The 13,190-nt window shown below is 39.7% G+C and overlaps 1 protein-coding gene across 8 annotated transcripts in view; it reads left to right on the top strand.

Annotated features, from left to right (window-relative positions):
* Positions 1-11,012, top strand: part of pum (pumilio) — a 419,525-nt gene extending 408,513 nt beyond the window's left edge. For 7 of the 8 annotated variants that reach the window (XM_089647469.1, XM_089647470.1, XM_089647474.1 and 4 more), the window contains 6 exons: positions 690-796; positions 984-1,152; positions 5,630-6,101; positions 6,845-6,932; positions 7,156-7,324; positions 7,552-11,012. In XM_089647469.1, coding sequence (XP_089503595.1) covers positions 690-796; positions 984-1,152; positions 5,630-6,101; positions 6,845-6,932; positions 7,156-7,324; positions 7,552-7,783 — 1,237 coding nt within the window. In that variant the 3' untranslated portion in view covers positions 7,784-11,012. The remainder of the gene's footprint in view (positions 1-689; positions 797-983; positions 1,153-5,629; positions 6,102-6,844; positions 6,933-7,155; positions 7,325-7,551) is intronic. The other variant, XM_089647473.1, reaches the window with a different exon arrangement.
* Positions 11,013-13,190: the final 2,178 nt, after the last annotated feature.

The raw sequence follows: 13,190 nt of genomic DNA, 5'->3' as shown, positions 1-13,190 counted from the left end.
TGATTAGTAGATTCACCAGTTTCTCGCTTTTACTACGAGTTTCCAGACACCATGTATATTTAGATTGATTGATTCAAGATTATTGACTATTTGCCTTATTAGAAAGTTAATTTTCTGAAAACAATTACAAAAGCCATTAAGAGGTATGAATTACAATAATTATTTTCATGATTGGGTAATTTTTTGTACAGGTGTGGATGGTTTTTTTTCTCCATGGTTTTATTATTATTTGTAAATTTAGTTTGATTTGTGCAAGTTTGTTTGACTTTTCATAAGAGTTGTGTTGATTGTGCAACTTGCATATTGACCAAAAAAAACGCAAACAGTGTACATAATAATATTATATATTTAAGTTGTTAGTGTTGCCGTCTTCTTTCATAAAAATCATGTGACTAACTAAACACTCAACAATAATGAATCAATTGCACGCAGGTGCATATAACACTAATGTGTAAATTTACTGTTCATAATACATACCTTCCTTTCATTGTTTCTACAATAATATTGTGTTAACTTTTGGGGAATCCTCCTTGGCCAACTTTTCGGGCAGCCTTGCAGTGTAGATGCTCCACTTGGTCTCCGATGATTAATTACACTGTGAGTCTGTGGGAAATGTTGGCTTAAGTAGCAACACCCATAATCTTAAATATTGTTGTTGTCATAGTATAATACATTGATGATCGTTTTAGGGCGGTAAGCAGTCTGGCGCAAGGACTGACCACAAATGGAATGTTTGGATCTTCTTCCTCGCTGCTTAGCAAGCTGAGCGGAGTTGGAGCCATGACAGGCGTGCGAGGTATGTTTTTTTTCAACTCATTATTTATCAATGTAAATATTGGACTAAAACATAAATATATTATGTAACTTCAATAGAAAATCTATTCAGGTGTGTTTACTGTGGTTTTAAATTTCTGGAAAATCCGTCCTACCTTTATAGTATATAAATGTACCCTTTAAATTAACCTCTATTATTTGATTTGCAGAGCATGTGTCCCTTGCGGCGGGAGTGACCCCCATGGTGGTGGGGGGAGACAAGCCCCCCGGCCGCTCGGGGCTGCTGGAGGACTTCCGGAACAACCGCTATCCCAACCTCACCCTGCGCGACCTCACCAATCACATGGTGGAGTTCTCTCAGGACCAGCACGGCTCTAGGTAACGCCACCTCACCCCTTACCTACTAGACTTCTGTCTTCCATTTCTCCACTTGTCCTTAGTCAGTGATGGTTTGCTTACAAGAGAATAAGATGTGAGTAACTAATTAACTAACCATCACGCCGTTTCCACGCAGGGGTAGCAGAGAGGACAGACCGCCAAACAACTCTGTCTTGGCACACTCCTTGCCTCATTCATATTCATACATCTTCTCGTACATACTCTTCAATTATTCTGACTCTTGACATGGCCCGATTCAAGTATCTGATTCACTTGGTCGTGCCATGTCTTCCTCGGGCGTCCCCGACTTCTGCTACCATTCACATTTGCATTGTATATTCTCCTTACACTCCTTTCTTCGCTCATTTCATTACGCTTACATCAGCCTTGCACTCTTTGCGGATCTCCACATTCCTCACACGATCATACATGGTTTTATCACACATACGCCTCAGGGATCTCATTTCAACAGCATTCAATCTACTTTCATCCTTTCTTTGCCGATTCCATGCCTCACTTCCATACATTAGGGTAGGTACTAGCACTCCATTGTGGACTGCTAACTTCGCTTCTTTGGACAATTTTTTGTTAGCGCCAACTGCGTTCACTCCTCCATTAAAGGAGTTACCTGCATTTACCCTTCTTTCAATATCTCTTTCAGCCTTCCCATCTCTCGTAAACATACTTCCTAAATAAACAAACTCATCCACCTGCTCCAAGTATTCCTCATTCACAGCTATATTGCACACTGTTTTCGTACTCTCTCTTTCAAACACCATTACTTTAGACTTGCCTACATTCATCATTAACTCATTCTTCATGCATACTTTGTTCATCCTAGACACGAGAGACTGCAGATCATCCATACTATTAGCAATCAGCACCGCATCATCAGCATACAACAAGCAACATACTTTCAGATTATTCAAATTCGTGCCCAATCCCACCTCTTTCAATTCTTGCATACAATTATCCATGTATAGATTGAATAACTACGGTGACATTATGCAGTCTTGTTTAACACCTTTTGTGATATCAAACCACCCCGTAAAACCACGGTTCACCTTATCACATGCAACGCTTCCCTCATACAGAGACGCAATTGCCAGATTCGTATTCACTCCATACTTGGACAACACCTTCCATAGCTTTTTCCTGTCGACTCGGTCGCATGCTTTTTGTAGATATACAAAGGCACAGAAAAGTTTCTGGTTTTTTGCCAGAAACTTCTCGGTGAGCATACGCAATGAGAAGATCTGGTCCATGCACCCCCTTCCACTCATAAAAGCACCTTGCACATCCCATATTTTATCCTTTGTTTCCTTTCTTACCCTTTCAATCAAAATTCTACCATGCAGCTTGCCAACTGAACTTAGCAGGCTAATAGCCCTATGATTCCCACATTCCATACGTGACCCTTTACCTTTGTATAATGGCATGATCAGAGCCCTTTTCCAATCTAAAGGCGTGTAACCCTCCTTTAAACATTGGTTAAAAAGATTGCACAACCATGTGAGAATTATACGGCTCCTTTAAAATATTCAGCAGCAATATTGTCGAAACCGACAGCCTCTTACCATTCTTCATACATTTGATTGATCTTTCTATCTCATCCATGCTAATTTCGGTAACATTCAGTCCATCATCATTCATATCTGATTTGCCGCTGGAATCACTGTCACTCACTTCGCTTTCGAAGACTTCCTCGAAATACTTCATCTATCTCTCTTTTATTTTTTCCTCATTCGTCAAAATTTTTCTATCTTTCGATTTTATCACTTTCATGCTTCCGTTTTCTGGGCCACACCGGACCTTTTGACTTCCTTCCAAAGCAACTTAATGTTTTCTTGGAAATGGTTTGTCATTTTCATTCCTTCTTCCTCTTCCAGGTGTTTCTTTCGTTCTTTCACTCCAACTCTTACTTTTTTCTTACATTTCTTATATATTTCTTTCGCTCGATCCTTCTCTTTGCTGGAAGCACTGCTAGCCACAATCAGACATAATGCTACGTAGAGTAGTTGCTATGGTTACTTGCTACGTGCACCCTACAATACTCACCAGACATTTTAGGTTATAATAATGAATGTGGAATCACAAACTTTATCCAGTACTGGAAGCGCCAATTCTTGAGGGTTAGATACCCACAAGAATGTTTGTGATCCCAGGGTTCTCAGGGGGTTGGGTTCGAAACCAGAAATGTGTCAGGTTACAATGTGTAATTTAGAGTCAAGGAAAGAAGGTTTAGAGTAACATTAATGTATATTATTTCGAATACAATACAAGTCTATACACTCTACCGTGTGAGTTATAACGAAAACAATATAATAAAAGCTAGATATAAGCTTACCCCCAAGGTTCCGACCACGCTTTATCTATCTAGCTAATTAAGTAACATCCTACTCGAGCTGGAGCAGCACCTCATCAGGCTGAGCTCCAGGGGGCTCCAGACGGAGCAAGAGGAAGAGTCAGTTCCGCCTCCTGGCGACTGTCCGTGGCAGGAAACTGGTAATCTGGCGACTGAGGAAGAGGAATCTGGTGCCCGCGGTCGCATCCGTGTATCCTGGCGAGGATTCCCTTTATGTAAGGAAAAATAGGCCTCCCTACGGCCCTGGTGAAAATGCGGTCGGCGTAGTGCCAAACCGCGAGAAAGAATACTATCCTTAGGTTTCCGGGAACCTGGCACAATATTTTAAGCCACTGGCTTCTTCATCCCATAAAGGATGGGTCGGATTCAAGCAGATCACACGTCTGACTCCGTTTGCGATTCATGATGCCGCGTGGTTACAATATTCGAACGAGCCACGGAACTAATTCCACTATGGAACTTCGTATTTTACACCATTTATACGATTTTATTATGCAATTTCCGCGTATAAAATTAGACTTCGCCACTCCGATTAAAGGGAAACCATTCCCAAACAATTTCACTCCGGAAAACTGTGACTGTCGTCTGCCGAGAGATCAGGCCCACCCTCTGGTTTCTCTGCAGGCAAGGAAGTGTTTTTGTTTTTTTTCTGTTTCCGCCCGGTACAGATTTTAAATTTTAAACTATGATTCGAAATTTTACCAAAACCAATACCCGCGACAATCGCCCAGTTCCTAACTAGGTTAGAGAATCGGCGAGGATAAATGTGATGATGCAGAATAAATTAATGAATAAAATATTAAAACAAAAGGAGTCTAGCCCTGCATCATAACAATAACCATGCTTTCTTCTTCTCTGAGACCATTGCTTTAATCTCATCATCCCACCATGCATCACCTTTCTTCCTACTTTGCACACTTATTCCACAAACCTCTCTAGCAGATTCACAAAGACTCACTTTTATGTGATTCCATGTTTCGTCTATGCTTCGACCATCCATTTTCTTCTCATTCAATCTCATCTCTGCACAATTCATATACTTACTTCTCACATTATCGTTTTGCAGTTTTTCTATTTTGACTCTTGTTGGAGTTACTACCGTTTTCACTTTAGAGCGCCAACCGCGAAAGAGGTTTTATCCCCAAACATACCTACGGCCGATTCAAATCCGTCACGTCTAATTCCCACCCACCCATTCAAATCGCCTGCCATTATAATCCTTTCATTAATATTTTTCAGTCTCATTACATCATTCACACCAGTCCAAAAATCATCTTTCTCTTCGTCACCCTCAGAATTGACAGGGGCATAGCAAACAACAAGAAACACCCTTGTCAAACCGATTTGAACCTGATCCACATTATTCTCGGACTTACACATTCATACTGCAACATACATTCAATCATTCTGGGAGACAGTAGTGCTGGAACACCCTGACACGCCCTCTCCGTATCTGGTCACCTGTGTCGGCCATTCCCTTCTACGAACTGCTTATCTAGTCTAACATGCTGATACTTAGGTATAAAGCACTAACATACAAATTAATACAATATTTAACTTAATCCTAACGCCATCAAAACTGTTCCAGATGTCCAAATGAAAAAACTTAACTCTGAAACAAAAAGTATCTTATCACTATAAAGACAATAAACTTTTCACTGCATAATTGTTTGTAATTAGTTCATATCGGCAGAAGACAAAAGGCGCGGCTTCAGTTCGATTTCGTCCTTCCCAGGACGTAAGGGCACGGGGACGGTGCAGCGGGGGTTGTCGAAATTGCCAGATGATTGTAAGGGCGATGGTTGTGGGCGATTCAGTTTCCGAAACACGGACAGGTCATATGGCCGACAGACGTCTATAACGGCGCCGGTGAAGGTGACGGCGAGCATGGTGGCGGCAGCGGGGATTGAAGTATCGGTGCGGGTTAGGCGAGAGGCACGGGTAAGTTGCTGTGACCGCCGATGAGATGTTCACATCTGGTAAAAATTCCGGACTGCGGACTGGAACACTGCATTTACACTATCCCTTGGGATAAACAATCTTACTAATTATTCTTAAAACTCAGGTTTAGGTAAAGTGACAATATTCTAAGACATGTTTTTCTATTTTCAGGTTTATCCAACAAAAACTGGAACGAGCGACAGCGCTGGACAAACAACTAGTGTTCAGCGAGATCCTGGGAGCCGCCTACAATCTAATGACCGATGTGTTTGGCAACTACGTCATCCAGAAGTTCTTTGAGTTTGGCACTCCGGAGCAGAAGACAACCCTGGCCCAGAAGTTGCGTGGCCACGTGCTATCACTGGCGCTGCAGATGTATGGGTGCCGCGTGATCCAGAAGGCGCTGGAGTCCATCCCGGCGGAGCAGCAGCAGGAGGTGGTGCGTGAACTGGATGGACACGTGCTCAAGTGCGTTAAGGACCAGAATGGCAACCACGTAGTGCAGAAGTGCATCGAGTGTGTGGAGCCGCATGCACTGCAGTTCGTCATCAACGCCTTCCAGGGGCAGGTCTACGCTCTCAGCACGCACCCCTACGGCTGCCGCGTCATCCAGCGCATCCTTGAGCACTGCACCCCCGAGCAGGTAGAGAGTCTCGCTTCCATTCTATTTATATATCTCACTTACTAACCAACCGCAACCTGCAATAATATCATTTCCTGCACTCTTCCGACCAGTCAATTACTCATATAATAACACTGCAGAGGTTGTCAGATTACGTCTGGTGCAAAACCCATCATTCCAGGAATATCAATTAATTATTGTTTCACCATACATACAGACATGAAAAACAATACCTCGTAAATGACAAAATAAAATATTTAGTTTGGTGTAAAAACTTTCATGTACACACTCTGTTTGGTATTGTAAATTTTGTTGATCAAGATAAAATTAGATGTGATTTAAGATTTTCACGGCCAAAAGTATTAAAGTGATTTATTTTTGGGGTATATGCCTTGTTGCGCTACCTCCTTCTTCAACCAAGATTTCAGACAGAATTACAGTGATCATTATCGGGGCAGATGTGTCCTGCACAATGTATCCTGCATCCCTCATGATGGACCCTGTAATGCTATCTGAAACGTTGGCTAAAGAAGGATGTAGTGCAACCCAGCATATTTTTGAAAGTTTACTTATATGCAGATTACAATAAATTTAGAAATCATCATTCTGTTGTAATAAACATGCTTTAAAATTTAAAATTCAAGTTGAAATGCCAATTGTTTGATGTAGTGCAGATTCAGGTAGCGACTATTGCTGCGTATCGCACATACCTTCAATAGTCGAGACCATAACGGCATAATTTTAACCTGTCATATAACTTATAGGTTGCTCCAGTTTTGGCCGAGCTCCACTCCCACACGGAACAGCTCATCCAGGATCAGTATGGAAACTATGTCATTCAGCACGTTCTGGGTAAGTGAAGATGATACTGTCAAATAACATATTTCTCTGTTTGCGCAGAACAGACATTAATCTTGAGTTCTTTCTGGATTTCTATATCCATTGCACATTTCACTTAAATAATGTTAGATTGTAAAGAGCGCTATATAAATGAACTATTATTATTATTGTGTATCAGTGGTCGAATAAAAGTGGTTTTGATTAGCATCTAATTGAGACCCAATGATTGTTGCAGAGCACGGCGCTGCCGAAGATAAGGCCATCTTGATTGCCGGCGTGCGCGGGAAGGTGTTGCCACTGTCGCAGCACAAGTTCGCCAGCAATGTGGTGGAGAAGTGCGTCACGCACGCCACACGCGCCGAGAGAGCCGTGCTTATTGATGAGGTCTGCGGGTTCAACGACAAGTGAGTACTCTTTATTCTAGTCTCTATTATTCTCTACACTAAAAGAGCATCACAAGAAGTGAGTACCAGTTTGTATGAATGATTCAGGACAAAGGAGTCATTCCATGCTTTCTGCTTCTGTGGGTAACCTTGTCGAGTCAGTTGCTCTAGTATCCCATGTTATAGTGGGTGTTGTCAAGTGGCTCTAACTGGCACTAACGCTGAGGGTATTCTTATGTTTGTTGCAGCGCCCTGCACGTGATGATGAAGGACCAGTACGCCAACTACGTAGTGCAGAAGATGATTGACGTGTCGGAGCCGACGCAGCGCAAGGTGCTGATGCATAAGATCCGGCCGCACCTGTCCTCGCTGCGCAAGTACACGTATGGCAAGCACATTATCGCCAAGCTGGAGAAGTTCTTCATGAAGGCGGCCGCCGACCTTGGCCCCATCGGGCCTCCCCCCAACACCGTGCTCTAGGCAGCAAACAAACAACACCAACCACTGCATTCCCAAACATACAAACAACTGTGGCCAATATTGTAATTTGACTAATTCAGGAGATTTTCCATGATGACCATGCAAACCATCCTTGGTTTCCTTTGGATTCTAAGGAAGTGAGCAACTCTCTCAGGCGATACGAGGAAGTCCTCGTTTGTGTTTAATTATATATTATGAATGTAATGAGTTCTCTACGATTATGGCGGAAATGAAATCTGCGTGATTTATTTTTTCTTTTCTTTATCTAGAGTAATCATTGTAATTATTTTATTTTCTTACTTAACTGCATCATGCCTACAATGATTATCATTCTTTAAGTATTATTTCCATTATCATGTGAATAGGAATATGTTTTTCTTTAATTTTATATAAACACGTAAGATTTAATTATAAAAATAATTTTTATTCAGTGGACTTTTTAGCTGGTCGAAGCCAGATCATGTCTTGATGACAATTGTAAAATGGGAATCAATCCTAATTAAGCCGAATGTATCCTAAGTTTAATCCCAATCCACAGTTAGTAGATATATAAGTCGACCCAACCCGACTAGTTCTAGCTCTAGCTTCTGTTGGATGTCAAGTGTGAGTGTTGATTCAGTCCAATGGATGGCAGTTGTAAGTTTCATTTATTTAGGTTTAATTTGTTTATTTCCTAGTTAGTATCCATTGTGTAATCTCACAATAAGACTTCTCAGTAATATGTATTTGCACTTTTATTTTTTTACTAAACAAAAGTACGTTTTGAGTATTTTTAACATATGAAATTGTGAAAATTTCGCAATAAGTCAATTTCGAAAATGATTAATTTGTGATTACGTTTGTAAAGATAACTATTGTTTGTGTACTATGCAATGGTATGTATGGAGTGTTAACGTGTAACACTTTTGAGCGTAATTTTGTTTATAAGAGCAATGTAATTACATTTTGTATGGTAGATGGTAGTCTACGTCTACGTGTAGTATATTAAGTTGATTGTGCATTGATTGACATGTAAGTAATGTTTATATGTATTGTAAAATGGTGTTATTTAATGGCGGTCACTCAGTGGCGGTGCACACAGCAAGTGCACAGCAAGCAAGCAAACAAACAAACAAACAAACAAACAAATTAACTAACTAACAAACAAACGAGCACACAGCATTGATTGTATTGGTCCACCGATATCTACAAATGAGATTAGATGTTGCCGTATTGAATGTTTGTTCCCAGCCGACAGATACCTCAACTGACAGTGATTTTACACTTTTGTATCATAACAAGCAAACAAACAAACAAACTAACTAACCCACCCACCCGCTGGGAAGTTGGTCAGCCTGCCTTCTCAAGTGCCCACCCACCCCACTCTCCCCTCGTCAAGTGGATTCAGTTACAAATGTTAGTAGTAACCCTACCCTAATATAACAAAAGAATAAGATTGCGCTAGCTTTAGGAGGTGGCGGCGTCCACTTGCACTAGCACTAGCACTTGTAGGCGGATGTGGACGCGGACGCTTCAGTTCTCATCTGGTATTTTATAGGTTTGACTCGAGTCTAGGCTAATTGTGTTATTATACTTATTATTAGCATATTACTAGTAACATATACATATTATAGGTTATTATTGTAAACAAACAAACAAACATTGATGGTGTTTTAAGTGTTCATTGTAATTAAATGAAATTGTATATTTTGGCTGGCTAATTGGATGTGGAGTGAAGCGGAAGGAGAAGGAGACGGAGAAGAAGAAGGAAGCGTGTTGGTTTAGTCGCACTCGGCTGTGCGCAGATCATTTCTCCCCTACTTTGTTTGTGACAGTCTACAGTACTACAGTACTACAGAACACACCCACGCATTTATCAGATCTGTTAGTTAAGTCCAGAGTTCAGTGTTCAGTGTTCCGTGTTCCGTATTCCGTAGGAGTTGGGTTGTATTCTGTAGCAGGCATACGCAGGTAGAAGAGCTCACAGCACCCCGACTGATGTATAGAAAAAAAAACTAAAGTTTCATTATTTTAAATTAAATACCTTTATTGAAAATAGTAGCGTGTAAATCCTAACCATTATTAACGAAACTTTTCATTTTTGTAGAAAAATAAAAACTAAACTAAAATACAGTTTACATATTGGATTATATAAGTGAAAAACCGTGTTTTTGTAAAGTGTAATATTCATGTATAGATATATCTGTGTCCGAGCGCACGTTGGTTCCCCCTTCAGAGGAGGACCAGACCAGACGTATAAATATTAACCTAGGCTGAACCATGAGATGTGACGGTGTATAGTAGCTTCTAGACTAGACTCTAGCTGGGACCTAGCAGGGGACCCCAAGCAATAGGAAGCAGCGGCGTGGTCTCTCCTTAGGTATGGTAATGGTAGCTTCCTAACTAAGAGGTGTAACGTGACTTATTTCCTTTATATTATCTCCAAGTGAGCACTTAGCCACGTTCTCTAGCCTCGTCATGGCAAACTTTCATTTTAATCAGCGACTCTTACACGTATACATATTTAGTTTTAATTGCGCATTTGGAATATAATACTATAAACACACGTTTGCTTGAATTATGATTATTCATTTTGCATTTAAGTTCCGCTTATAGTTTGATTGGACTTGCCGTTCCACACCTAGTGGCTGTCGGCTAGTGGCTCGTGGCTCGCGGCTCGCGGCCAGTGGATGAGTCGACTAGCGTAGTGTCCCACGTCTGACAGTTGATTGCCCCGGAGCGGTCACTTAGGATTAAACAAACAAACAAACCTGCACATTTGTAATTTACCCTTTACGTCAATCAAACAAACAAACCAATCAATCATTCAGTCCGCAGACAGGTTAGCGAAATCACCCATTTTTTTAAATATGGTATAAAATTGTTGTATATGGCTGTACAAAATATGTAACCTTAAATGTATGAAATCTAAAGTTTAATTTACTAATACGAAAGACTGTGAAGTGTCATGTCCGCAGTGTATATTGTTGGAAAACAGTAAGAGCCACAGTGGTAGGCCTAGCTAGCGTAGGCGGTTGTGGCTGCGAGCTGGGGCGGGCAACTGTCCACTCACAGACAGACAGACAGATTGTGCGGCAGTTTGTACAGCAAGCTAGCAAACAAGCAAGTATGGACACTTATGTCTACACAACAAACAAACAAACACCCTTTAGGTTGTCTTAGCTAACATTTATATTATATGAACTACTTATTATGAACATTATAATAAAGCATTTCTGTAATAATTAAACCTTCTTTTATTCTATCAATTCTATTACTCCTATGCCTTCAACAGCAGCCATGTCAAGCAGTCCTTGAAGCGGTATAATTATTGTCAATCCCTTTGCATTGCCAAAGTATGTATGTAAGTATCTACATGTTTCCCAGACACCATCTAGTGGCGATTTATTTTGGGTTTGAACCTTCGCTCACAAAATAAAGATTATTGCCTCCCGAAATATTCGTAATGGCAAAATGTGACAGGTTTGAAAAATGGTTCAATAATGAAATTGGTAAAGATATCTTGCCGTGCAAGTGGAATTTCGAGTTCAATTTCCTATTGCATCTAAGCTTGGTTTATTTGATCCACATTGTCACATTGATTGACAATAAGGAACTGCAGTGAAAAATATTATGGCTCTAGGAGTCCAGAAGTGGAAAATAATAAATATGAAATGTTAAAACATATTGTTAATGGGTAGTGAATATTATAAAAACGCTAATGTATGTAATTATTCTGAAGCCAGTAGTACAATATTGTTTAATTTAAGATTATTTATGTAATATTTACACATACATATAAGTAATTAATGTTTTTTTTTCTTTTAAAGATCTTTTCACATTCAAAGTTTTTTATCACTCACTCCAAACTCAGTCCATTGTTTATCAGTAGACTTAAAAAGTAAACAATGAAGGCAAAAGTACCTATACATTCATTTTATTGCACCCGCAAATGCACTGATAAAAATTATAACTTTTGTTTTTAACCTCTTTATTTTTCTTTAATTGTCACTTTATTTAAATACGTTTGTCATGATTCAATGAATTGTTTGCGATTTCTTTCGATATCCACAGAATTTGACATTTTAAATTATTCCATTACAAATTACGTCAACAATGATAAATATAATTTTGCGATCTAATATTCAATTTCAAGATGGCTATCATTTATCAAACAAAAAACTTTCGACTGACATTTTTCACAACTTAATAATTTTAGGTCGTAGATAGCTCTATCTCACCGCGGTCATGTTCGAAAACCCCTTTAAAATAAATTTTGTATGATACTTAGCATACGTCAGACAAGATAGTTTTTACCTAATTTGTGTGTGTAGCAAAGAGAAATAAAGGAGATAGCTTGGGGACAAAATTTGGGGGGACCCACAGTATGTACTAGTAGCTTCTCATTTGGACGCTAGATTGCACTGGAACCTGCTATTACCGTAAGAATATACACGAATATTAAAACTAAATTAATAATCGGGTAGTTTATTAAATCCTTTTTTTATGTATGTAATAACTATTGCAGCATATTTTGGGAGTCATTGACGAAAAGAACCTCTTAGAAGAGCCGCCACTGCTTAAGAGAGCTTGTTACAGACCCAGAGATATGTCACAACTCTCAAAACTTCTGCACTCTTTCGTCGCTACTTGGCAGTAGTTGTTCATTTACAAACTAATTAATTCTAATATTAAACATGCAATATAACTACGTATTCCCATACTCCACGATTCAACATCCTGATTCAGAAATATTTAAGTAAAACCACCAACTAGTAAAAAAAGTGTGGTTTGTGTACGGGATCTACGATTCCCGTAGATTATTTAGAATTAACTTTTTTACAAATGTTTTATCACTTGCCATTTTAAAATCACCTTAGATTTAAACGGCTAGTTCCGATATCGCTAAGTTCATTTCTCGATGTTAGTATTATTATTTGGCCTACGATATAATTTCGGGGAGATTTGTGGTCAGCGCAGCGCGGAACACAGCATTCGGAAATTTGTTGTTAAAGCGGGAAACTGGTGAATCGAATGGTGAATGAATTTGGGATATACGATACTTAATAAATCCATCTAAGACTAAGTTTCTCTGGGCGGCCACAAACAAACGTCAACATTTCATAGACGATTCACCTATTTCTATTTCCGGCAGCGATATCATCCCAAAAACAACAGTCAAACTTCTCGGTATCAATTTAGATTCAGACTTTTCGTTTAAAAGAGAAAAATAAATAGGACTGTAAGCACCGGTTTTTTTCACCTATGACAACTCAAGTCTGTCCGAAGAAATCTTCCTACAGAAGCAATAAAACTACTTATCAACTCTTACGTCATTAAAATAACCTTAATCTGGGTACCAGGACATAAAGGTATTGAGGGCAACGAGCGGGCTGACGAACTAGCAAGGAAAGGGGCGAAAGCACCA

Source organism: Hesperophylax consimilis, chromosome 26 (assembly GCF_061612785.1).
Source record: "Hesperophylax consimilis isolate HC1 chromosome 26, BYU_Hcon_1.0, whole genome shotgun sequence".
Lineage (NCBI taxonomy): Eukaryota > Metazoa > Arthropoda > Insecta > Trichoptera > Limnephilidae > Hesperophylax > Hesperophylax consimilis.
Note: the sequence above shows the minus strand (reverse complement) of the source record. Positions and strands in the feature narration are given on the sequence as shown.